At 49.7% G+C, this 25,956-nt stretch overlaps 1 protein-coding gene across 1 annotated transcript in view; it reads left to right on the plus strand.

Annotated features, from left to right (window-relative positions):
* Positions 1-25,956, plus strand: part of PAPPA2 (pappalysin 2) — a 97,770-nt gene that overhangs the window by 6,525 nt on the left and 65,289 nt on the right. Inside the window, exons 3-4 of the mRNA XM_035898069.1 lie at positions 18-568; positions 23,962-24,107. Coding sequence (XP_035753962.1) covers positions 18-568; positions 23,962-24,107 — 697 coding nt within the window. The remainder of the gene's footprint in view (positions 1-17; positions 569-23,961; positions 24,108-25,956) is intronic.

Below are 25,956 nucleotides of genomic sequence, written 5' to 3' on the forward strand. Positions count from 1 at the left end.
GTGCCTTCCCCCGGCAGCGGGTGCTGCCATTCCCACCGTCCCCCATCCTGCGGCCGCTGGGCCCCCCTGACTGCGGGCAGACTGCCTGTGATAACGTGGAGCTGGTCTCCCACTACAACCGGCACTGGCCATTGCGGAGTGGGAAGGTGGTGCGTTACCGGGTGGTGAACCTGGCGGAGGACGGCGGTGGGCGGCCAACAGTCAGCTGGGAGCAGGTTTGGCGGCAACACCGGGCACTGAGCGAAGCTTTCCGGCCGTACAACATCTCCTGGCAGCTGAGCTTGCTGGAGGTACGGAACTCCTCGCTGCGCCGCCGCGCTGTCCTCCTGGGCTGCGAGCCCAGCAAGGTGGGCAATGAGCGCTGTGACCCTGAGTGCGAGCATCCCCTGACTGGCTACGATGGCGGGGACTGCCGCCGGCCTGGCCGCTGCTTCTTCTGGAAACGCCGTGATGGCATCTGCCACATGGAGTGCAACAACATGTTGGACGACTTCGATGATGGTGACTGCTGTGACCCGCGGGCCACTGACGTGGCCAGGACCTGCTTCGACCCCGACTCACCCCAGCGGTAGGTGCGGGACTTATGGGGGTGGTGGCATGTCAAAGGGTGGGGTGCACCCTCTCCCTGAGACCCACTCTGCACCTGGATGTTGCTTCTGACCAGCCGTTTTCCAATGTGGGAAGGTGGAAGGGTGTTTTCCCATGGGGATGGGTGTGTTGTGCCATCCAGGGCAAGTAAATCCCACAGCATGGGATGGCACCCATCTGCGATCCCCTGCCATTAAGTGTTTTTTCCCCCAAAAATGAGTGGGGGGTGATAGGCAACTCCCTGCTGGAGGAATTGCCAGTGCAGAGCTGCCGGTCTCCAGTGACACGCCAGTGGGACTGTGGGCACCCTGGGGTGGGCAGAGCGGCCCCACGCAAAGGGTGCGGTGTCCCCTGACCTGCTGCATGGAATGCAGTGGGCGTATTGCTGCCCCTTTCCCATCTTCCCTGGAAGCATCTAAAAGCCTGATTTATTAATTTCTGTTCAAAATGCCTTTGCCTGAGCACTGTGGTGGGAAGGAGGCGATGCTGCTAGGTATGAGTGGCAGGATTTGGAAAGGTGTGGGTTGGCATGCATGAGCCTCCCTGAATCTTGCCCTAGGGAGCAATGCCTGTGAGGAGATGCCCTTGGCTGTGCACGGGCAGGGGCTGATCAAACCCTGCACCTCAAAGACAAATGGTGGTTGGGGAGCAAATCCCCCTCTTCAGGCCAAGACACGGGGTGGCTGCTCAGTGCCGGAGGAGGATGTGTACCTTTACCATGTGCTGCAGGTGCAAAATGCCCTGCAAGCCCCACGTTGTTCTGTGGAGCATCAATGCGTGGTGTTAGGGGACCTCTGTTCTCCCCGGGGGACCTTTGGAGGCAGCAGCTGTGATGGGATGGAGAGGGGGACCCCCTCCCCATGTGATGGGGGACCCTGGGGCAGTGGGGACAGTATCCTCAGCGCAGTCAGTGGCTTGCGCATGCCTGCCCTCCTCCTGGAGCCTCTGAAGTGCCGGCAGCCCTGCTGATGGCTTCCAGTGCTCAGGGCTCTGCCAAATGTGCTTTCTGGCTGGAGACGGGGAAGGGAAAAAAAAGTCATGGCTTTTCCTTTGTTGTTTTTTTTTTTTTTTTTAAGCTGTTTCTGTCTCAGTGTCAGAGAAAATTGCTCATTCCCTGCTGCCAGCTCCCAGTGATGGGTAGAGGTGCCCACCAGGGCGGGAGCAGTGCAGTGTGGATGGCAGCCTTGGGGAGAAAAGCTGCAATGGAGGGTGTTAGAGACACGTTGCTCCTTTGATCATCTTCTTTCTCCTTCACTTTTTTCCCCTGAGCTGTGGAAGCAGGTAGGCTGTGGCCATAAATCCTTTTTTAGCAAACCTGCTGCTTCTTTCTGCCACTTCCCAGGTAGGGCATGGAGGGAGGAGGGAAGCAGACATCTCTGGCTTGGGTGGTGGCAATGGGAGAGGAGCAGGGCTTCTCTTCCTGCCTTCCTTGAGCCTTTCTCACACATACTTCAGTTGTCCGAGAAAACACGAGAGGAGGACGGGGAGCCTTTCTTCCAGTGCACCCCTCTGTCTGCAGAGCTGCACACCCTGCCTCTGCCTGAGCATGCCCCCAGAAGATGTTTTCCCACCCCTGGAAGTCTCTTTGGTCACAGCCACCACTGCCACCCTGTGCCTGCCTGTCCCTTTGTTTCCCATCCCCGTCAGGGAGCAGGGGCAGGGCTTTCCTGAGCATGGGGGAGATGAGCGGCCCTCCTGCCTGCACAGCAGCTCTCCTACCTGCACGACGCCTGCCCTGCCTGTGCGACGGGTCTCCGCTCATGGTGGCCATGAGCATCCAATGCCACTCGGCCTTGGCGCCAGCAGGGCAAAGGCTCGGTCCTTGCCCTCTGTGTGCAGTTAGCGAAATGTTTTCATCCTCAGACAAGAAGGGCTCCACCTTAAATTAAAAAAGGCCAAATTTTTGCTGGTATGAATCAGGGCTTCCATTTGTCAGGATTTTCCCCTGAAAGTTGGGAAAGAAAAAAAACAAAACAAAACCAAACAAAAACCTTGCTTCTGTGGGAAAGGAATGGGAAAATGGGAACACTAGGGAAATAACAAATCTTTTGCAATTTTCTTTCCGCAGACCTCATTGGCCTGCGCAGAAGACAAGATTGATTGTTCGTAGGCTAAGCTCTGAAAAACGAAATCCAGTGCGCCTGGCATTTGGGAAATGTGGGGGCATGAGTTGAATCCTGCTGCTGCTGAGCTCTTCTGAGCTGCCCTTCTTCGGAGATGCTGGTGGACACCCCCCCTGCCAGGGCTCATCCCTGCTGAGGGGAGCCTGGCTCCTGTGGAAGAACATATAAGTTTGTGGGAACAAATTGGTAGCATGCATTCGGGAAAAAACAAGGCGAGGTTGAGCTTGCCCAAGGGCATGGCCAGGTTGGTGGTTTTTCCCCTGAAGTCAGTGGACAAATACCAAAAATACAGGAGCAGGCAACCTTAGCCCAAGGGGTTTTGTTAGGGCAGAGCTCCCGCCGAGCGAGTACCTCTGGGTTTGCTCGTAAGGTATTATACTTAAATGAACATTTATGAGGAGCAGGGCAGCTGGGAAACTTACAGAAGGATTTTTAGGGGTGGAAGCCAAAACAGGAGAAATAATGCAAAATAAAATTTAACAAACTGCGGAAAGGCGGCACAATAGGAGCCAGGTGCTTCGATGTGAACAGCAGCTCCTGGTCTGTAACCAGAGGAGAGGGAGCAGGCGAGCTGGCTGCTGCTCTGCCTGGACGCCTGCACTTTTCACACCTCCTGTAGAGCCTCGTGCCAGAGCCCGGGAGAGACCTGCAGCTTCTAGGAGAGCTAGGGGGAGAGGGAAACCCTGCTGCAGGCGGTGCTCTCTAAATCTCCGTTCAGATCAAGGTGGTGAGACAAAAATGTTGGGAGCTTTTTTCACAGGGTAAAGCAGCTCTGCTGTGTTTAATTTCAAGGCTCTCGGAAAGACTGGTTTGGATGTGAATGTTTCTTAGTACAACCAAAAATAATCCAAATGAGAACGTCAGAGTGAGACACTGGGCAATTTCTTGTAGATAGATTCAGTCTATTTTGGTGAAGGGTCTCTATACCTTGTCTTGACTCACATGACCTTAAGCACTCATGCAAAAGCTTTTCCCATCTTGGCACTTCCCTCATTTAAAATCTCCTTTCTTTGAGCTGCAGCTTTGAGAAAGGCAAATCAGAGGGAGAAGCCTTAGGAACAGTGGGAGCTCTAGTGCTTTTTAGCTGGTGGACATCTCAGTATGGCCCTCATTATAAGGGCCATGGTTGATGCTAGCATATACCCTCACCCATGCTTAGCAGGGGTGGGAAATGAGGTTTGGAAAGAAGGATTATAAAGCTCTGGTGGCGTTGGACACCGCTGTAGCCAAGATAGGAGCTGCCCCCAGCTCTGAGGTAGGGGATGATGTTGAAACGATGGCAGTGTTGCCATGTGTAATGCCAGGCCAGCAAGCCACCTTGCCGAGTCCTTCCTGCACCTCCTTTAGTAGCGCATGGGACAAGACAAGTCCCACTGTGCTCTGAGCCTGCTAGGCCATCATCCCCCTGTGAAAGCCACCAGTGTGACTGTGTGCTTGGGAAGCAAGTCAGGGACTTCTCATTCACGCTGACCCACCATATGAAGAACAAGGGGACAGGCAACGGCGGGAGAGCTGTCTACTCTTGCCCTGATTTAAAGTGTTTTCCAGGAGTTACTGGCAGTGCAATGCCAGGGTATGGAGCAAAATTTGCCTTGATTTGCTGCAGACACGCATCTTCTTGTAGTGCCTGAGTGCAGTTGTAATTGGTGCTCTTGGAAGGAAAGCAGCAACAGCTCATTAACAGCAATTAACACTCAGTGAGGGTCCCCCTCGGGCAGTTAGTCAATGAGAGTCTGGTGTGTGACACAGTTAATGTGAAAAGAAAAACTGGAGGGGAGTCTGGAGAGCAAAGTGGATAAAGGCAGAGCTGCTGGGCCTTTCATCTCACTACCCAAAGTAAGGGCAGAAATAAGCAAAGTGACAAAAGGACGTGAAAAATGATGAGGCGTGTCTCCAGCCTCTTAGTGGCCTCCACTGGGATGACCACAGCTGTGATATTAAAGTGCACATGATTAACAGGACACTTGATGGGCTTTAATGCAAGCTTAGCTGGCCTCCCGTCCTAAGGGAAGGATGCTTAATTGGGTTAAGGCTGCTTGGCAGCCTCCCACTGTTTAAGCGGTGTCTTCAAAAGCTGATGCAGATTAACCTCACTGAATATCTCTCGTGGACAACCCCCAGGGGTGAACAAATCACTCCGAGCTATTCTCTGGCACCTGAGCAGCCAATTGTCAGGAGATGTTCAGCTGAATGTGGTCGGACTGACAGCATAAATGGTGTAAAATTGAGAGAAGGTGAGGCAAGGATGGCATCTTGGGGCAACAGCTGACCCACTCAGACAGGTGCGGCTGTCCAAGGGACTGTGCAAGGTCTTGGGGACACTGGTCAAAAGCAGAGGGCTTCATACCACAGTGGCTCCTGGTGGAACCAGAGCTCTGTTGTGTAACCCAAGGCAGCAGAGAAGCGGAGCTGGAAGAGGAGCATGAGTGTGTGGAGGTGTCCAGGTCCAAGGGCTGGTTCCCAGTCCCTGGCTTCAGCACTAGCCAAAGCAGCTTGCTCTGTATAGCAAGCTGTGGCATACTGCTGATGTGCTCAAATCTTCTTCCATGAGTTTTGGGGTGCTAAAGGTAGGAAATAAAATCTACAGTAATGCACTCCTTTTCTTCCCAAGGTAGCAGGCTCTGGGGTTAATTTCCAATCAGCCTCTGCTGGAGGACGAGCCTCGCTCACTCCCGCAAGCCTTCCTGCGAGCAGGGAGCTGCCAGGCAGCGTGTTCCTTGAGGATGTTCCCCCAGGGGTGGCCGCGTCTCCACAGGGGAGGGAGAACACGATCTGATCTGTGTGTGAGCAAGGGGAGAGGACCCCTGCCCAGTGACTCGAGGCAGCTGGGGTGCTTTCGGGGAAAACAGCTGTCCCAGATGTGAGCTATTGTTCTAGAAACGCCACTGTCCTGGGGGCTCACTTAAGGGGGGCTGATTGTGTCAGGATGGCAATTGTGAAGGAACAGCATGTGTCCGACGGCTGGGGGAGGGGGTCACTCTTTGTCCTGATGTTCAGCCCTCTACAGGGCTCCTCCTCGTCCAACTGTGCCCTTGCCTGTGGGTGGAGGACACCAGCCAAGACCCTGGGCAGGCTAGTGAGACCCCAGGAACTGAAACAGCGGGGTGGTGAGAAGCTCAGCAGCCATCCGATGGGACACCATCGGCTTGGCGTTGATGGGTCTCTGGGATGATTTAATCCACGTTTGGGTTGGCAGGCTGAGCCACGGCCATTGGAGTTGTTAAGCGAACATACTGCTTTTAGTTTTCCTTGGCCCAGCTGCCACCGTTATTTAGGAAATCAAGTTGCCCCTTTGCAGAGGGCAATGGAGTGAGAGGGAAAGGGTCTGGTGGAGCCCAAACCCACCAAGAAGGTGTGAGGCAGAAGACTGCTGGGAAGCTTTGGGGAGGGCGAGGACGCTGAGCCTTTGTGACTATTGCCTGCTAGTGGCTGTGCTGGGGACCAGAGGCAGCCTCAGATTTTTTTTTTTGTTTGTGGTTAACGTATGATCGTTACATTACATTACAAAACTTCCCCAATAAATTATCTCGGATCCTTTTTATATCCACGAGGAAGGCGTTTTTAGAATGCTGGCTTGTGCGCTCTACGCTCTGGCTGGGACACCCAATTGCCTGGACCTAAAAATAAGTTGAAGGCTTGGGACTTGTTTTTTCCCTTTGAAAAAAAATATATAAAAAGCAGGGGGGAGATGTTTGGCTCGAATAGATTTCTTTTCCTCTTTTTCTCTGTCTCCATCCCTTTCCTGACCAATATCAAGGCTGCAAGTTTTTGCCCTTTAGTGAGAGGTTTAGTGTGAACGTAGCAAAGTTTTGGATCTTTTAGCAAGGCTGGATGTTACTATCATGGTGAAGAGTGCCTGAAGGGGGATTTATTGACCACAGGGCTGTGTGGTTCCCCTTGCAGAGGAACTAGGCGCTGTTAGCTTAATGCCCCTGGAAACATCACCCCTGCTCAGCAAATTTGTCCACTTTTGTCAGCCCTGTTAAAGGCTCCTTCTTCTCCCAGTGCCCAGGAGCTTTCAGTCTGAACAGCTGAGGTAGGCCAGAGATTGGAATGGTGGCACCCTGGTCTTCTGGCACCCTTTCACTGACTTCTGCTGCAAGGCCATACTGCCTCACTGCTGCATGGGCATGCACTTCGCAGCCTGCTGTGGGCTCCTCTGAACATCATCAAAAATCCTTCCCCAGCCTTGCAGTGTCTGTGTTCCCTTCTCTGCTGCCTTACTGGTCAGGGAGGCTGGATGAAGAAGAGAGACTGACTTTTGCTTGTCACCTGGTGGTCAGCAGAACAGTTTTTGGAGGAGACCTCAAGCTAGGGGCTTTGCCTTCCCCATCCATGCAGAAACCAGTTTGTGGTCTGGCCCCTCTGCACCAGCCATGCCTTCTTTCAGGAGGGGACCGAGCTGCCTCCTGCTACGTGTTAGTCTGTGTTTCTCTCCAGCCTCAACTGGTCCTAGCACAGATCTCCACACGCACTCTGTCTCCTGAGACACAGCACGCTGAAGATTGTGCTAGTGGTGCTGTGCATCAGTCCCAGCTGTTTGGCTGGAGACAGGCTTTAGGCAATAGTGTGGCACATCCTTGCTGGTGCTTGTGCTGTAGAATCATAGAATTGTTTAGGTCAGAAAAGACCTTTAAGATCATCAAGTCCAACCGTTAACCTAACCCTGCTATCCCACCACTAAACCATGTCCCTAAGCACCTCATCTACCTGTCTTTTAAATACCTCCAGGAGTGGGGACTCGACCACTTCCCTGGGCAGCCCGTTCCAGTGCTTGACAACCCTTCCCAGTGAAGAAATTTTTCCTAATGTCCAATCTAAACCTGCCCTGGCGCAACTTGAGGCGCTGTCTTCACTATGCTCATCCAGTCCACAGTTCTCCCTCTTTCCCACCAGCTCTTGGAGGTCTGTACTATGGAGGAGGATGCTGTGGGAGATGGGTGGGAAAGGAGGAGGGACTTGGTGAAAATGTGGATGCTTGCTTTCTATTGAACATCAATGGGATGTGAGTGCCTAACTTCTCTAAGCTCATTTGAAAACCCAGCGCAGCAAAGATCATGTCTTCTAAGATGTTTGCCGACACCTGCCTGTCCTGTGGGCAAGGGTAATCCCAGCGCTCCAGCTGGGGAAACTGAGGCACAGAAGTCTTAAACATCTTGCCTCCCTCTGTTGTGCAGCGGTGAGGTGCTGCCATTGATGGTGAGGCTCTAGCCTCCTGGCCATGGATGGGGAAGAGAGGCATTTAATGAAAGGAAAAGAAGCTGCTTAGTCCTGGCTAAATGCAAGGCAAAAAAATGATGCTCTCATTTATGCAGTCCCCCTTTGTCTGGAGTGCTTTGCTGAGCCTCTTGGCCCTGAGACTCTTGCCCACCTGTGTGAAGCCCACGCAGTGCTGGGGGAGCCCAGGAGTGTTGCAGCCACCTGTGTTATCCCCGCTGCCTTCCCTCAGCAGATAGTGAACTGCTCTATGAAAATTGGCAGTGAAACTTGGGCTCCTGGGGACACTGACTTGTTTGCAGTGACCTTAAGACCTCCCTAAACTTGGAACATTGCTTCATATTTTTGCTGCAGGCAAAAAGTAAGAGAAAGCTGATTTACAGATCTGCTCTTGTGGGTTAGGTGGGACAGGGCTTGTCTGTGCAACCTTAGACAGGCAGAAAGTGCTGTCAGACTTGGTCCTGGCCTGGGATGTTTTTTATTTTGCTTTGAAACAAACAACCCAGGCAGAAAGTAAACCATACCTGTCTTTGTTTAGCTTGGAGCCTGCTCTAGAATAACTTGCCACTGTTGAGTTCTGCCTCACAAAACCGCAAGGGGCTGCAAACGTATTTCTCCATTTCCCCTGGCGCTTCTCACTCGCCCGCTCTCACACATGTTCCGTATAACGCCAGCATCTCGCCAGCCAGCATCAACATTGTCAAAAGCAGGCGAGTGCTTACCCCGCGCAGTGGATAGCGAGCCTCTCCAAAGCGTCTGTTATGTGCCGGAGCCGGGATGCTGCCTGTGCTGGGCTTTGGAACCTGGCCACCCAGGGCAAGGCTGGGCTCCCATCCTTCCCCAGGCTGCTGCTTTGTTGTCTTTCTTCCTGGCAGGACTCCCTTTCTTCCCCTAAATGGTTCAAAACTGGATCTTTAACTCAGTTTCTTTTGAATTCTTCCAGTTAACTCCCTCCAACCACTGCTGTTTCCCTGTTTTCAGGGATGATGTCTCATGATGACAGCTCCCTTCTCCTTCTTACAACCCCTGCAGATGTGCAGTAGCTTCCTTACTTGCTAGGTATGCTGTTAGGTCCATACTCTCACAGATGGCCAAGGTATGTGGTCTAGGGGAATGATGAGGTGTTTTCAGAGGCCACCATGATGGTCTGAGCCTCCTTCAAGCCCGCTGAGAGTGAGGGGTCAGGTGGAAGGCCCAGCCCAGAAGGGTCTTCTCACCCAGGCATGCACAAGCCTTGGGGTTTGCACCCAGGGTCTGCACTTGGCCAGCAGTATTGCTCCTTCCTTGCATGCTCTTGGGGTTCAGAGGGTGCAGGTGAGTGTTGCTGCAAGCAGGTAGGCACTGTGTTACGGACCTGCTTGGGGATGGCAGTGGGAGACACCTTACTGGTGTGGAAGCAGGTGGTGACCTGCAATATTTGTCTCCTTTGCTTATTGCACTGATGAGCAGGAGAAGCAACAGGCTGTGTCTCTGTACTCCCTAATTCCTGCTTCGTTGGGTTTTTGAAGGGGAAGGTAAGAAGGAGGACAGATGTCCCTTTGAAATTTGGCAGTTTTCAGGTCCTTGGTTTTTGTCTGGCTTATTCTATGGCAGTAACACGTAACCAGCCTTGCTCTCCTGCCCACACATGCCTTGGGATCTCCTCTTGGCAATGGCTGAACCCACAGGCTGGTTTCAAACAGATGAAAATCTTGGGCATCTGTGATCCTGCAGGCTCACAAAAAAGGCAGCCAGGAGAGGGGAGCTACCCCTGTGATGGGCAAAGGTGGGGAGTAACTGCAGCCTTTGCTGAGCCTTTGTAGACTTTGGAGAGCTGGTGGGAGTGATAAACCTAAACATGTGCCTTGGCTGGGGGGGAAAAGGGACGGTGGTGGTGCTTCAGTCAGTGCCCACAGACACCATTAAATACATATCAGTGTTTAGTCTGTTTGTTGCTTCCAGGATTACTTCTTCGTAATTAGTACATTCCTTTGGAGATCACTTCTATTGATGTTTCTGGTATGTGTTCTTGGTATGATTTCTGCCTGGCAATTTTGGTGTAGGATTGCCAACTGGGAGCCTGTAGGTTGAGTTTAAACTAAGGAGTCTGAGGCACATGTGGTTTTTCAGCTCCCAAGGAGCTCTCCCTGGGAGCAATGGGGGTGCATGGTCCACAGAGGATGAGAGATGGTCCATGTGTCCTCTGCTCCCACCAGGAGCAGAAAGCCTGACTCTGCATCACTGCCTGGTCTAATGAAAGACATCCTCATGCTTTGGAGGGTCTCGGATGGGTCGCCTGTTTTAAGATGATCTCACCCGTGAGGAAATGGCAAGTGTCTCTGAGGAAGAGATGGCCATGATTCACTCTGATAGAAATAGAAAGGCCAAACAAGCAAATGGAAACTCCCTATTGACCAGGTCCTTGCAATTTAAAAAGGTTTTTACTACCTATTCCAGTATGCATTTGAAAATCATATGCATTTACTCTTACGTACTGCAATCAGATGGTTTTTAAGCCATTAAGGCCCATTGGGTCAATAACCACCATTTTCAAAAATCTATTAAATACCCATTTCCGTGGAAATAGAGCTTCAACAATTGATCATGGCTACAAACTCCCATTAAAATAAACCCCAAATGCTATCAACTCCCCCAAGATGTAGAGCACTAAAACACAGATTGCCAGGACAAATTTATCCCAGGGGAAAGTTGATGGCCCATTATGCTTAAGCAACACAAGAATTGTCACATAAGCCAGGAAGTTTATGAGACTTGCGTGGATTTGTCCTCCCTGAGGGGGTAAAAAGGAAGGTTCATGGGGTGAATCGGTAGCGCTAACAAAGCCAGCCTCCTGTGGGAGCTTTTGGGGAAACATTTGACATATTTTTGTATTAACTTTCAAGTGTGAACAGGCTTTGGTTGTTTGGCAGAACCGAATGATGCTTTAGGGCTGAAGTGCTGTAAGAAATGCTGGATTTGTAGGCCTGTTCTTGGCAACACAGGGTTTTCCATGTTGAATTATACAGAGGAGTCACACTTCCAAGGTTGTATGAGAAAAGCTGTTGGGAAGATGACCTTGCAAAGATGAGGTCCTTGTCTCTCTGTCCTGAGAAGGAAGCCCTTTGGGGCTGCTGGTGTTGTGGTGGACCCTAAAGTGGGCTGTGGGGATATGAATGTGGTGGGACTGCAGGGGATCCCTGCAGGTTGCCTCTGGGTGAGAAGAAGGTCAGGAGATGGAAGACTGGCAACCAGGGGCTTGACAATCAATGTCAGAGAGAATGGTTGGGAAGAGTGGATGTCCCCACAGCAACATTGCTGGTGGGAGGTGAGAGCTGTGCCAGTCCCAAAACGTACTGCAGAGCAGAGAGACCTTGTGTGTTCCTCCTGAGCACTGGTGATGGAGGGTTATAGCTCTGGAAGGTCCTCCTCAGGGGGTGACCCAAAGGGATGGGACCCATCAGCGTGGCTGTTGTCTCCTCTGAGGGCAGCCTCTAGTTTTCAGGGGAGGCACTGAGGATGGGGCAACAGCAGTGCAGGAAAAAGGGGTCCCAGCCCTGACTCCCCCATCTTGGTTTGGCAGACAAGCATGGGAGGGAGCCTTGTGATCCAACTGTCTTTTCTGATTAGGGCTTTGCCGCTTACTGTCTCTGGCAGACAGCAACAACTCTCAGGACGTGGGCTGGCTGCTGGTGTCAGCCAAAAGCTGCTGTGCCCCCTTGGAGGAGAGGTCAGATAGTCCCTGCCGAGCCAGAGGCCGCGCTTCCCTTTTTTGTCTCCCTTCATGCCTCCTTCAATCAGCTTCACCACAGCCCTGGATTTCTCTGCTGTGCATGCCTGATCCTGACCCAGCATTCCTCTTCCCACTGCCCTGTCACCTCTCCAAGCTCTTTCTTGCTGGGGGATGATGTCTGTGCTGTGGGGCCATGTCTAGATGCCTCCTCCATGAGGCCACTACAGAAAGATGCCCTTTCCCATCCATGGTGATGTTGGATGGTATTTGGCTGGGAATGGGAAGAGGCAATGTGGTGAATCGGTCTCCTTCTAAAAGGAATTTAATTTGAGGCAGGTGAAGGGGGATATGTGGGTTCCTGTCCCTGGGGGAGTATCCCTAGAGCAAATGTGGGACTTTCTCCTGGGTTCATAATGTAATTGCTTCTGTGTCAGGCACCGGGACCCTTTGACCCTTTGGGATTGTTGGTTGCTGGTCCTGGTGCTTTCTGCAGTGCAGGATTGACTTTTCTGGGAACTTGGGAGAGACTGTAGGTCTATCAAGTAGCCACAACCATTGCATCTTTTGGGAAACTCAAATGCAAATTGGACAAAATGCTGATGTTTCTGTCCAAATGAGTGGTTCTCAAAAACCTCATCTTCTCCTAATGTGTACTAGGGCTGCTGGTACTTTGGTTTTAGCTAGGAAACCTACACTGGCACATGGACATGTGCTGGAATTCCCAGCAAAGCCATCCCAAGAGGCCCTCAGACAGGCATGGTGCCCATCATGTGTGTGGCAGCTTGCAGCTGAGGGAGGTGGTAAGCCAGCCTTGGCCTGAGGGTGCAAACATGATGAAACCATTTTTTCTTTTCAATGAACCAAGCATCTGATGCACATGTGATTAATCTGTGCTGAAGGAAGAGTCACTGAACATTCCTGTCACTTCACAAGAGCAGTGGAGGGCACTCCCCACTCCTGCAGCACTGGTCAGAAATCCCCAGGACTGGTGGCCGATGATGCAGGTGCTTTAGCATCCTCCAAGAGAAGCCTTAAATTTGGCAAAACCTCCAGGGAGAAGCCAAAAGAGGAAGCTGTATCTGAAGACAGCATTGGAAGGGGAAGTCGGAAGATCTGCTAGGGGGCATGCACCCATCAGCATGAGTGTCCTGAGGGTGCCCACCATGCTGCAAGAATATGGCTGGGCGTAAACCTCTCTTGAGGATTATTCTCATGTATTCAACACAAGTTAATGGGGGACCATCCTCAGTTCAACCCCCAAAACATGAGTACCAGTGTAACCAGTCTTAAAACTGGTCCCTGCTTCCTCGCCCTGCACATGAGTTGTCAACAGAGTTATAACAAGATCCAGAGAGGAAACCAGTGTGTGGCACAAAAGCAAACAGTCTCTGAGCAGGCTGGTGGGGAGGAACTGATGTGGGTTTCCTAAAGTCAGGTGCCCTGGTGTGGTGCCAGAGGCAAAGACAAGTCCTTGGCGCCCAACTGCTGCTTCCCAAGAGAAAGGCAAGCAAGTGCAGCAACATGCCCCTGCCTGAGTTCATGCCATCGGGGTCTGGGATCTTTTGGTCCAAGAAGCTGGTTGAAAACTTGGCATGCCTGGCAGTGTATTCAGAGTTTACCTAGAGAGGGCATTGCATGTCCTTCACTGACCTTCAGGTGATCACATCTACACCAGTCCCTGTGTTTAAGCATTGCCATTATTTTTTATTTTTTCTTTTAAGGTGGAGTAGGAGGGTGAAAGTAATAACATGGAGACCTTTATACCTGAAAGTCTGCTGAAATTTGCAGGTAGATTTAAGGTCTGTCAGAGAGAAGACAACCAGATCAGCTTGTCTCCTTATGATCTTTGCTCCCCCCCATAGATGTCACTGCATATATCATATCAGTTGTTATCCAGCGATATGCCCTGTGGTCAGTCCTTCTGGATTTGGGGTGGCATTTTCCCAGGCTCCTGACACAAATGTATTGCATCCACTGATTATCTTTTTTTCTATATATATAATATTTCTGTTTCTGCACTTCCCCTCTTGTTTTTTGCCCCTTGTTCTGTACCCCCACATCCCTCCCCTTTCAAAGCTGGGACTCGCTGCCGCTTCCCCAGCATTTCAACTTCCCTCCTACCCTGCCCAAATGGCACTTCAGCCCCCATCTGACTGCTGCCACTTTTTTTTCCTCTATCTTGGGCTCTGCTCCAGTACCATGCCCTTAATCTTGCTGCATCCCACTGGAAGTCTAATTCTGCCTCACAGTCCTGAAGAAAAGTGGAGGCCATATGTTAATTTTGTCTGGGGATGCATCTCAATTATGCTGAGCTTCACCTCCACCTTCTCTGCTTAGCAGATCTGCTCCTTCCTTCAGCTGCTCCTCTTATTTCTAAAAGGGCTTTTTAAAAAAATTTTTTTCCCAGTGGTGTCAGCTTGATTTCAGGGAATTCCCATTTCACCCCACTCTCCCCAGCATCTCGAATGCAGTGGTGTCTGCTGGTCAGTCCTGTTTTTCCATTCCTAGTTCAAGACCTGCCTTTATCCCTCCATTTAAGTTAATCTGAATCAGCTCATTATTAGTTCAGGCCAAGTTTTCTTTCTCTCATCTGCTCTTCTGTAATTTCTACACTGGTTACCAAAACCAGGTCTAAAATAGCATTGCCTTTGGCTGGTGCAGTGATGATTTAGTGAATAACTTTTTAGCAAACACTTCCAGGAATAGCTAGGCTGTGCCATTGTTAGCAGCACTTATTCTTCAGCCTATCTCAGGGCAAAATGCCCTGCAGGGCTTTCTGGTCTAACACCAATGTTATTGTCTTTCTTGCCCAAATCTGACCTCAAGAAGTTGCGTACTACCATCTGATGTAACTGAGTGCTTGCCTGCTGTGTACTAGTGATCTGCAGCCTTCTTCATAGAATCACAGAATGTTTTGGGTTGGAAGGGACTCCTAGAGGTCATCTAGTCCAACCCCCCTGCAGTGAGCAGGGACACTGTGAACTAGATCAGGTTGCTCAGAGCCCCGTCCAACCTGGTCTTGAATTTTCCCAGGGATGGGGCCCCCACTACCTCTCTGGGAAATCCATTCCAGTGTTTCACCACCCTCATTGTAAAAAAATTCTTCCAGTCTAAACCTACCCTGTTTTAGTTTAAAACCGTGACCTCTTGTCCTGTCACAGCAGGCCTTGCTAAAAAGATTGTCCCCATCTCTCCTATAGGCCCCTTTCAAGTACTGAAAGGCTGCAATAAGGTCCCCCCAGAACCTTCTCTTCTCCAGGCTGAACAGCCCCAACTCTCTCAGCCTGTCCTCATAGGAGAGATGCTCTAGCCCTCTGACCAGTTTGTGGCCCTCCTCTGGACCCACTCCAACAGTTCCATGTCCTTCTTGTGCTGAGGGCTCCAGAGCCAGATGCAGTACTCCAGGTGAGGTCTTACCAGAGCAGAGTAGAGGGGCAGAATCACCTCCCTCGACCTGCTGGTCATGCTTCTTTTGATGCAGCCCAGGGGACGGTTGGCCTTCTGGGCTGCAAGCACACACTGTTGGCTCACGTCCAGCTTTTCATCCACCAGTATCCCCAAGTCCTTCTCCGCAGGGCTGCTCTCAATCCCTTCATCCCACAGCCTGTATTGATATTGGGGGGTTCCCTGACCCAGGTGCAGGACCTTGTACTTGGTCTTGTTGAACCTCGCGAGGTTCACACAGGCCCACCTCTCCAGCTTGTCCAGGTCTCTTTGGATGACATCCCCTCCTTCTGGCATATCAACCGCACCACTCAGCTTGGTGTCATCTGCAAACTTGCTGAGGGTGCACTTGATCCTACTGTCTATATCATGATGCAGATATTAGACAGGACTGGTCCCAGTACAGACCCCTGAGGGATATCACTTGTCACTGGTCTCCATTTGGACATAGTGCTGTTGACCACTACCCTCTGGATGTGACCATCCAACCAATTCCTTATCCACTGAACAGTCCACCCATCAAATCTGTATCTCCCCAATTTAGAGAGAAGGATGTTGTGGGGGACCATGTCAAAGGCTTTGCAGAAGTCCAGAGGGATGATGTCCATTGCTCTTCCATTGTCCATTGATGCAGTCCCTCCATCACAGAAAGCCACTAGGTTGGTCAGGCAGGATTTGCCCTTGGTGAAGCCATGCTGGCTGTCTCAAATCACCCCCCTGTCCTCCATGTGCTTTAGCATAGCTTCTAGGAAGATCTGTTTTATGATCTTTACAGGCACAGAGGTGAGGCTGACAGGTTCCCAGAGTCCTCCTTTCAACCCTTATTAAAGATGGGCATAATATTTCCCTTCTTCCAGTCCCCAGGGACTTCACCTGACTGCCATGACTTTTCAAATATTATGGAAAGTGCCTTGGCAAATACATCAGCCAGTTCCCTCAGGATTCTGGGATGCATCTCATCAGGTCTCATAGACTTATGTATGTTCAGGTTCCTCAGGTGGTCACGAACGTGATCTTCCCTTATAGTGGGAGGGGCTTTACCGCCCTGGTCCCCACCTTGTGGTCCATCGATTTAGGAGGGGTGAAGAGAGAGGTTACCAATGAAGATTGAGTCAAAAATATTGTTGAGTGCCTCAGCCTTCTCGTCTGTTGATACTAGATTGCCATTCTTGTTCATCGGGGGTGGGGTACACTTTCTTTAACCTTCCTTTTCTGGTTGACACACCTGTAGAAGCCCTTCTTGTTATTCTTTGCAACCCTTGACAAATTCAGCTCCAGCAGTGCCTTGGCCCTCCTGACCCTGTCCCTACACAATCGGGCAGCATCCCTGTATTCTTCCCAGGATACCCATCCCTGCTTCCACTGCCTGTGCAGTTCCCTCTTCCTCCTTAGTTTGACCAGCATGTCTCAACTCAGCCATGCTGGTGTCTTCCCTTCCTTGCCTGATTTCTTACACCTGGGGACTGAGAGCTCTTGCACTCTATGGAATGCAACCTTAAAGATCTGCCAGCTCTGTTCTGTTCCGCTGTCCCTGAGGGCAGTTTCCCAGGGGGTCCTTCTGACTAACTTCTTGAACAGCTTGAAGTATGCTTTCCTAAAATTTAGGGTCCTGACTATACTTCTTGCTTTTCCCATATCCCTCAGGAGCGTGAACTCCACCAATGCGTGATTGCTGCAGCCCAGGCTGCCTCCAATCTTGAAGTTGCTGATGAGCTCGCTTGCATTGGTGACCATCAGGTTCAGTATTGCATCCTTTCGGGTAGGGGTGTCTATTACCTGGCTTAAGAAGTTGTCCTACAGCTCACTGTGTTACTTTTCCAGCAGTTGTTGGGGTGGTTGAAGTCCTCCAGTAGGATGAGAGCCTGCTAGCGTGAAGCCTCCTAGAGCTGGAGAAAGAAGGTTTCATCAGTAGGTTCCTGTTGGTCCCTTTCCCCAGTAAATCTGTATGGAAGGGTCACAGCCTCGAAGCATAACTTGTCTTTTTGATCCCATCTGCAGCTTTGCCAGTGCAACTCTGTGACCCTGGAACATCTGCTACTGCTTCAGTCCCAAAGCCAAATCCACCTCCCACATGGAGATTGAGGGTTACATCTGAATCCAACAGCAATTGCTCATGCATAAGGGAAACCCCTGACCCTGAAGGCCCTCATGTAGGAGTGTTTTGCCCTGTCATCCTCTTTGACATCTTGATACTCGGCCACTCATGCAATTTTTAAACTGTCTCTCAGGCAGTGCTGCCAGTGATGGCTGCTTCCTAGGCTGTTCTACTCATGCTGTCGGTGCCTCAGAGGTGTTTTTTTCCAAGCATGTCCAAGAGGTGTGTTATTCCCTCATCCCATGTGTATCCAAATGCTCTTTGGCTGGAGTCCAACACCCAGTGAAGCTGGTGAGAGACTCCTGGGGACTACAGAGGGTATGATTCCAGCAGTGTTGTGATCCCAGGGGAATGTCTGGCTGTTCCTCAGCCTTCCCTTCACCTCTTGCATGTGTTCTTTATCTGGCTGTGCTACCAAAGCCTGTCCAGATGAGAGTCATTTGGATGTTGCTGCCTTGTCAAGTTGTCATGATACTGGCAGTGCTGTTTGTGGCATGCCAGCATAGTGCTGGACTGGAGTCAGAGCTCCTAGACCATGGTCATGGGGATGCAAGTAGTCTTCACAAGTACAGGCAAACTTAAGCATTTGCCTAAAAATACAGCATCACCTCAGCTGTGTTAATGCCAGAAATTTCAGGGCAGGTAAACCCAGAGTGTGAGGAAGCTGCAGTTATGAGAACCAGAATCAGTGTAGTCTGGAGGCAGACCAAGTAACCCATCTTGACTGTGTGCTGTGCCAAGATGGTACCATGGCCTGTTTGCACTGTAGTAATGGGCTTTATTTGCCTGCAGCAGGGCAGAAGGGAGGCAAGGCTGAGCAGCTGGGAATTCATGTACTGGGAGCAGGGATGAGGGTTTGCAAATTCTAGCAAGGAGGATTCACGTATGTAAGCAGAGATCCCCTAAAGAGTCACCACGAAGAGGAGTCCTTTGGCAGGGGTGAATCAGAAGATTTTCACTTTGTCTCACCGTCTGGAGGACCATCTCTCTTCAGTGATGATAGGGAGAGTTTAGATAGTCTGCTCTCCAAAAATATTCATGCCATTTTATTCAGCACTTGTCTTCATGGATTGGGTTGTGGCTCTTGGGCTTTTGGCTGGTGCCTCCGAAGCAAGATTGCTGTGTGTTGTGTTAACCCTTTGCAGCCTTGAGGGAATGTATTGTCAGCACACCAAAAATGTTAGTGGCAGGCTGGTACTTGTTCATGGGAAGTCTGAGGGATTCCTTGTTTGTCAAGCAGAGGTTTGGGGGAAAAGGGAGCCTCCCTGCCTGGGGGGGGAGTAGGAAGAGGAATTTCCTTGCAGTGGGTGAAGGACATGAAAGCAGAGCCAGTAATCCCCTGTGACTTCATTGGGCTGTATGGTTAGCTGGAGCTGGCTGGGTCTCAAGTATTTTCCAGCTGTCCATGGAGGGCACTTGGACAACTTCCACCCAACCCCACTCCCACATCCCCTCTGAAACGTCTACAGGGAAAAGACTCCTATTTTTGAATTGCAGTGGAATTCCTGTGGCATTACACACTGCATCCTTTGCAGTACCCAGAGAATTCAGTTTGATTTATGGTACTGCATGGGGTACGTGCTGGCCTTGCTTTTCATTTGGAAGTGCCATCTTTTGCCTTTCAGTGTTAATGGCCACTTTCATGGCCCCAAGGCTTCCTGTTATGATATGGCTGTCACTAGAAAGTGCCACTCTCTTCTTCTCCCACCTTAAACCACATCAGGCTTATGTTACAGCTTGATTGTCCATTCTACTGCTCCATAGATTAGCAGATCCTCTCCTCTCTCCCACCTGTGCACCAGCAGTAGTCCTGTTGTAGCTGCCAGAAATTGCTGCCTTGAAAAGCAGCAACAGCTCTGTCTCTCCAGAGTATGTCAAGTCTTCTTTGACCAAGCCAGCCCAGAGCTTGACTTACATCCACAAGTACAAAGATGCTGTCTGCCCCATGGGCTAGGACAAAATTGTCCAAGGAAAACCATGAGAAAGGGCTGTGAGAGTTCTCCAGGGAGGCCTGGGATTGTGGGTAGAGCATGATTTTTCAACGGATCAGAAAGGAAGCTTTGGGTCTTTAGACCTTAATGTGGTAAGGTCTACTGCAGTAAGAGTTTTCCATGCAAAGATGTAGTCATTTGATGGCTTTCCCATTTGATGTAATGGGGTGACACAGAAAAGATGGAGCAGGACTCTTAGAAGAGATGCATGATGATAGGACAGGCAGCAATAGACACAAGTTGGAATATGAGAAATTTGGATTAGACTTTAGGATTTTTTTTTTTTTACCATGAGGATGGTTAAATACTGGAATAGGTTGCCAAGAGTATTTGCAAAACCTCTGTCTTCAGAGCTGTTCAGGTCTCAGCTGGACATGGCCTTGAGCAACCTGGTTTAATTAGACTTGTTTTAAACAAAGGAGTCAGACTAGATGACCTGTGGAGATCCTTTCTGCCTGCATTAGGAGTCTCCAATTCCACCGTTCTATGGTGACATAATCACTGAAGCTGCCATACTTCATCTTCCTTTCCTTTTTTCAGTAGTTTGAAATGTCACACAATGACAGAACATCATTAAGTCCCATACAGAGTTGTGTGCTCCTAACCCAGCACCAGGACCACACAAGCATCAGTGTGGCTCCACCGTGCTGCTGTAGAGCAGGCTTCTTCCTCATCTCGCTTTCTGCCAACAATGAGTCCCACAAGTAAAACAGTATGCAGTGTGGTACCTAAGCCTACCTTAAGAGTCAGATTGTCAGCTACTGTCATTCGTCAGAACTTTAAGTCAACAGTACCACAGGACAGTACCATCACAAGGGAGGCGCTCATATCTGAACATGTTCCCTCAAATACCGTCATTTCAGATGGTGTTCATGCCCATGCTGATTTCTAATAATGGCAGTCCATAGCTCTCCCGTCCCTGGTCACTGTCTACTGTTGCCTAAACTCTTCTTGCAAGCTCCGCTCTCCTAGGGTTGCAAATACTCCCCAGGTCAAGGCAGTATTACCATGCAGCTAGCTGCTCACCAATGAGTTTTGGATGCTCTTGGAAAAACATTTGCTTTGAATCTGGAAAACCTGACAGCCCTTCTTTGCCTCTCTTCTATCCTCTACCCTATTCTCTGGGGTTGGTTTTTTTGGGTTTTTTGCTGCTTACCTGATAGCTGTGCCTTCATGTGTCCTTCCGGACTTCCTTGTGTTTGTGCGTTGGCTTGCATTGCCCACCCTGATGTAAATACCATCTAGTTTGGAATACTTTGGTCTTGTAGGCATTGAGAAGTTATTTGGGGAGCAGAGGAGAGGGCTGTCATTTAGGCTGCTTGTGGAGACCAAAGGCTGCTCTGCCTTCCCCCTGGGAAAATCACAGAAGCACTGAAGAAGAGGGAGAGCATGACCTTGGCAGTAAGTGACAGGCGAAGACGCCAGTTACATGCTCCTTGTCTAAGCTAAGGATGCCAGTGGGAAATGTGGATTGAGAGGAATCGGAGTTGCCCATTCTAGAGTTGTTTTGATCTTGGTCATGTCTTTAGGGACACTAACAGGGAGATATTTATGCTTTCCATGCCATAGTGGGTGAAACTGGGGTCCTTTCTTCTCCTTTTCCATCCATCTGAGCATCTCAGTGCTGGAATGGGTCCCCCTACCCCTGACACAGTCCTGAACCATCCAAATCTCTCAATGGAGGAAATTAGTTATTTATAATGAAGGGTTGACAAAAAATGTTGCTAGTGTCAAGGGAACATCAGGCGACAGCCAGAAAAACATCATGTCTCCAGCAGAGAGGAAAAAACAGCCTGGAAGGGCTTGGGGCTATTTTTCCAAGATATCATAGGTCAGGAATCAACGTTATTTTTAAGTCTGTGTCCCCCGAGCAGCTCTGGTGCATGAAGGAGGCTTTCTCTCCCCCTTCCCCCTCCTTTATGCTCTATTTCTATGAATTTTTTGCTTCTCTTCCTTCAGAGTCATGCCACAAATATGTCCTTCAGGTTTATTTATTCTTTTCCCTATCTATTCCTCCCAGCCTGCTCCTGTCTTGGTTGGGTTGAAGGGATGGCGTCAGCGTGGCGCGTGTCTGGGATGCTCAGGCGAGACATCACAGAGAAGAGATCATGTTCTCCTAATTTGCTGTTTCCGGTTGGGAGAGTTTTCTCTCCGCAAGCTGATGTGGCTGGGGAAAGTGTTCTGGGAATGCTGCTTTGTGGTGGGAGATCTTGGGGCCTGGTGAAGACAAGCTGGTCATCTCATCTCACCATTAAATGCTGCCATATAGTCCAGCCAAGATTTTCTGAAGTGGCTGAAGTTTCAGAGCTGCTTTGTTACTGGGAAGGTGGGAGAGATGTCTCCAGCCCAGGATGGCCTATTGGGGCTGACTGGTAGGGGACAGGTAGTCAGCAGATCCTGATTATCTGAGACTTCCCAAATCAGCAATGGCTGACCCAAGTTTATGCTGTTTCAGATCCAGGGAAGTGACCACCTTTGGGTTTACCGAGCTCTGCTCCATGTGCCACCCTACTCTAGTCTACTTCTGGAATCCTGTTCCTCTATTTTTTCATTTTTTCCTCCTCCTCTTCCATTTGCTGTAGCAACCTCTCTCTTTCTAAACAAGTCTGTTGGTATAATAACTTGACTAGGGATCTTGCCATCTCAAACAGTGTATTTGCACACCTCTCATCGGTTTCCCTTCTCACTTCACATCTCTGATGAGAACATGCCTTTTCCCTCCTAGTCCATGCTCAGCTTTTTGTCCTTCCATAATTCAATGTAGTGAGGAATGCCCTAATGGACACCACCTTTACAGAAGCTGCTTGTTCAAATATAGCTGGTGTGCCTCTATGGCTAGTCCAGTGTAAAGAAATGATCACACTCCCTTCATAACCTCTCCGTGCAGCTCAGAAATCTCCAATTGCTCCTGAAAGCATGGGAATAAGTGAAATGCCTTCCATCACCTTAATGTTGCTGTTGGCTTTGTGCTGCAGGTTTAGTCATTCTTATGACATATTTCCACAATGGTGCATTTCCATCATCATTCCACAGTGATGTATTTGAAGCCTTTCCATCAGTTTTTTTCCCTGCTTAGAATCTTTTTAATGAATGGCTTCACAAACTGTGGGTCAGGGTCCTCAGATTTTGAAGACTTGAAGACTTAAAGACGATGTCTTCTAGGGCTACCTGTCCTAATGCTGTCTCAGCCCATGAGGTTAATGGCACTGATGGTGGAAATGGTAGTACTTGATTTAAAAGTATCTGGCATTTGCAGCACAGTCCAAGGCCCTAAAATCCCACTGCTATGATTATTGGAATTATTAAGTTAGACCCTGATTGTTTTACATAGCCGAGGACATGAACTCCCTAAAGATCGGTGCTGGGACCGTTGGTATACTGGTGAACGCAACATAGACCTCTGACCTATGCAGAAACAACCACACAGAGGGGAGAGTGAAACCTAAATTTCCTGACTGATGGTTTGTGGGTTTTTTTCCTCCAAGTGCTGAGAGGCATGTCATGTTGTGAGGATCATTTTGTGGACACCCAGACATACCCACAGGTGTTACTGCTCTGCTGCAATGCCTATTGCCTACCCACCTCTCCCAGCCCATTACCTTCCCATGCCCTTTAGAAATAGATGTCTTGGATATCCCCATTCTCGTATTTTTTCTGCTCCTGCAACTCTCTATTCCCAGGTCTGGAGATGGGAGGAAAGACAGCCAGCAGTGCTGTCAGGAGGCTTTCCCCACTAAACATGTCGTTCAGTGGATCTGTCTCCAGAGATGTCCTCCTTTGCCGTTAAGCTTATTTTGGGAGCTCCTGTGATTCAATGCCATGGATCCTGCAGACATCCCAGACCTCCTCTCAGAGAGGATTTAGATCATATGCAGAGAAACAGATTTATGTGAAGAAGGCCCTGATGTTTGCTCAGTGCTGGGGGGACCCAGGCAGCTTTCTTCTCCAAGGACTGTTTTGAGCAGAGCTGGAAGAGAGATTTCTTGGAGTAAATTCTGAGATACCTTTTGATCATGCTCTTCCTTATGCAATACACAGGGATGGGGATGAGGCAGCATGTTTCCTGATGTGTTACGTGCCTATGCTCTGCAGGGATCCCTTGTTCTTACCATGCATTACCACCTCTGGCATACTGGTTGTCCTGGGGAAAAGGACAGAGTGTAGGACCATGGCTGTGAGCTTCTCCAGACAGACTAGAGAAGCTGGAGAAGAGACTTCTTGGCCCCAGCTGGCAAACTCTCTGTATTCCCGAGAATAAGGTTTGGTGTCCATTCCTGCCTTGACCTGTATCAGGGATGACCCCTGAAAACCCTTGTTGGAACCAGCTGGAATTCTGGATTCCTTTCTCTCTCCTCACACCTTGAGGAAAACTCACTTTCCCCCCCTGGCTCAAATTCTGCTTTTCTGATGCTAAGTCCCTTCTCTTTTCCCTAGCGGGACTGACCTCTGCATTTCCTTTCTTCTCTCATTGCTTCTCCCCCCACTTTGTCTCCTTTTATCCTATTCTCTGGGGTTTCTTCTGTCCCTGTTGTTGGAAAACCTTCTCTAAGAGTAGAACTCATTAACAAAGCTACTGTAATTAGCAAAACTTCTTCAGATTTGCATGACTGCCCCCCACCCAAACCCCTCACTAACAGAACTTGCACCTTTCAGAAGAATGTTGGCTTCTGAGAGTTGAGGATGGTGTCTCCAGGTCTGCTGCACCCTTTCCAGGGTGTCTGCAGGTGGCTCCTGCTTTTCCTCTTCAGTCTGTTGAAGTCTATGGTGACTATCTCCTCTCTCTTGTCCTTGCAGGGCATACATGAGCGTGAAGGAGCTGAAGGAGGCGCTGCAGCTAAACAGCACCCACTTCCTCAACGTTTACTTCGCCAGTTCAGTGAGGGAAGAGTTGGCTGGTGCTGCCACTTGGCCATGGGATAAAGAAGCCCTTAGTCATCTGGGTAAGTAAGCTACCCCACTCGTGGGATCTCAGGGTTGTTGGTTATCCTCTCTCTTGTTTGATTTGAGAAAAAGAGGCAGCCATGATTTGGCGCAGCATTGAGGATGTTTAATAAGGTCATTGTAATAGGCTTTGGGTGTAAGGCTAGTGCTGTAAGGAAAGGAGCTGCCTGTTCCCCACGTCTATGTGGATAAGGTGGTGGGGTTGCACCCTGACAAGGGACTTCCAGGTTGTTATGAGAAACTTTTAATGGTGAAGGCAGTGAGACAATGGGACAGAGAGCTGCAGGTTCTGGAGAGGGGTTTGGGCTCGTATTTGGCTTCTCTAGGACCTTCCAGGTCTATCTTCCAGGATTCTGGAAATGGTGAACTTCACTTTGCAGCACCTAATAACAAACAGATAAACCAGGAGTGTCAGTGATTTCAGAGCCAAGACTCCAGATTTGAGCGACTCCAGAGCTGACCAGGCAGTGAGCACTGGCCACTTCTGAATCCAGCTGCAAATGTGAGGATGACTATCAAATTAAACCATGTTTTTATAACTTGGCTTACTATCTGCTGGACGCAAGGTTCTCCTTGGCTTCAGTGGACTCAAGGCAGACCCTTAAGGTCACCAGTCTTGGCAGGCTACAAAACAGTCAAAACGGCAACTGGTTCACTAGAATGTAAATGTGTGGTGCGTTTTCTCTGATTTCTGCTGTGTCTCTTTTTCCTACCTCTCCCTCCACCTCTTCAATGTTGGAGTTTTCTGGCAAAGCCCTTTACACTTTGCAGTCAAAACATCTGAAGTGTTTCTCAATAAGTAACTGGAAATAATTACTCCTGACACCTGCGCAGCAGACCTAGACCTTCTGCTTTTACAAGTGCGTGATGTTCAACTCTTAAAAGTTTTATGCTGCTGTTAAAGACCTGTTTTAAAGTTCTTTTTTGCCAATTCCCCCCTCAATGAGTTTCAGGACTGTTTTTTCAATAGCTTCATGTACTTCTACAGTTACTTGTTGAGGAAGGCAAATCTCCATGAAATTTATTCCTTCAGCTTCCAGAAATCACTTCCAAGACTCAGCTTAACAATCATCTTACTACAGCAAGTGCTTCAGCTACACATGTTCTCTTCAGACCCCTCCCAATGGCTTGCAAGGAGCTGTATGGAGGGGTAATCAGGGTGACCAGTTCACCAAAAGCTCGCATTTAGCTGCAGTCTCAGAGTTTGTGTCCAGCCAGGGACACAAGAGGTGGCACCGTGTGGAAATGTTGGATCAGGGTTTTACCACGGAGGTTCAGGGGAAAAGGGGTGTTGTCTTGGCTCTGGTGCCAGAGCTGTGAAGTATAAAGCTGGATCTGAACTTCTTTGAGGCTCTGGCACAGACTGAAGACTTTGGTTCAAGGCTGTCCTTGGGTTTGGATTTAATGAGCTCAGGAGGGTGGGTGGTGGACTCTATTCTCTGTAAACAGTAGGCTCCACCACATCACCAAGTGTTTTGTACCACGCATATTGTCCAGCACAGAAGAAACTTAGAACTGAGCAGGTCATGAATATATGGCTTTTGATAAAACCTCTTACAAGAGGCTACTGGAGAGTCTGAGTAGATGTGAAGGTAAATCAGTGAGGAAAGAGCAAAGAAAACCTTGGGAGGAGTGAATAGTAGTTTGAGAATAATTCCTGAACTTTAAGTATGTAACAGTGACCGGGGTGGAGGCAGGTCTTTACACAAGAGAAGGGTCTGTCTCCAAGACAACAGAATCTTTCCCTTGCACTGAATCTTGCTAATCTCCCATCTATCCTGACCTTAAAATATTAAGGTCAGCACACAGGCCCTGCTCCCTCCCCTCCATGCCACTGTCTGCTCCTAT

The sequence above is a fragment of the Egretta garzetta genome, unplaced genomic scaffold (genome assembly GCF_000687185.1).
Source record: "Egretta garzetta isolate BGI_Z169 unplaced genomic scaffold, ASM68718v1 scaffold187, whole genome shotgun sequence".
In the NCBI taxonomy this organism is placed as follows: domain Eukaryota; kingdom Metazoa; phylum Chordata; class Aves; order Pelecaniformes; family Ardeidae; genus Egretta; species Egretta garzetta.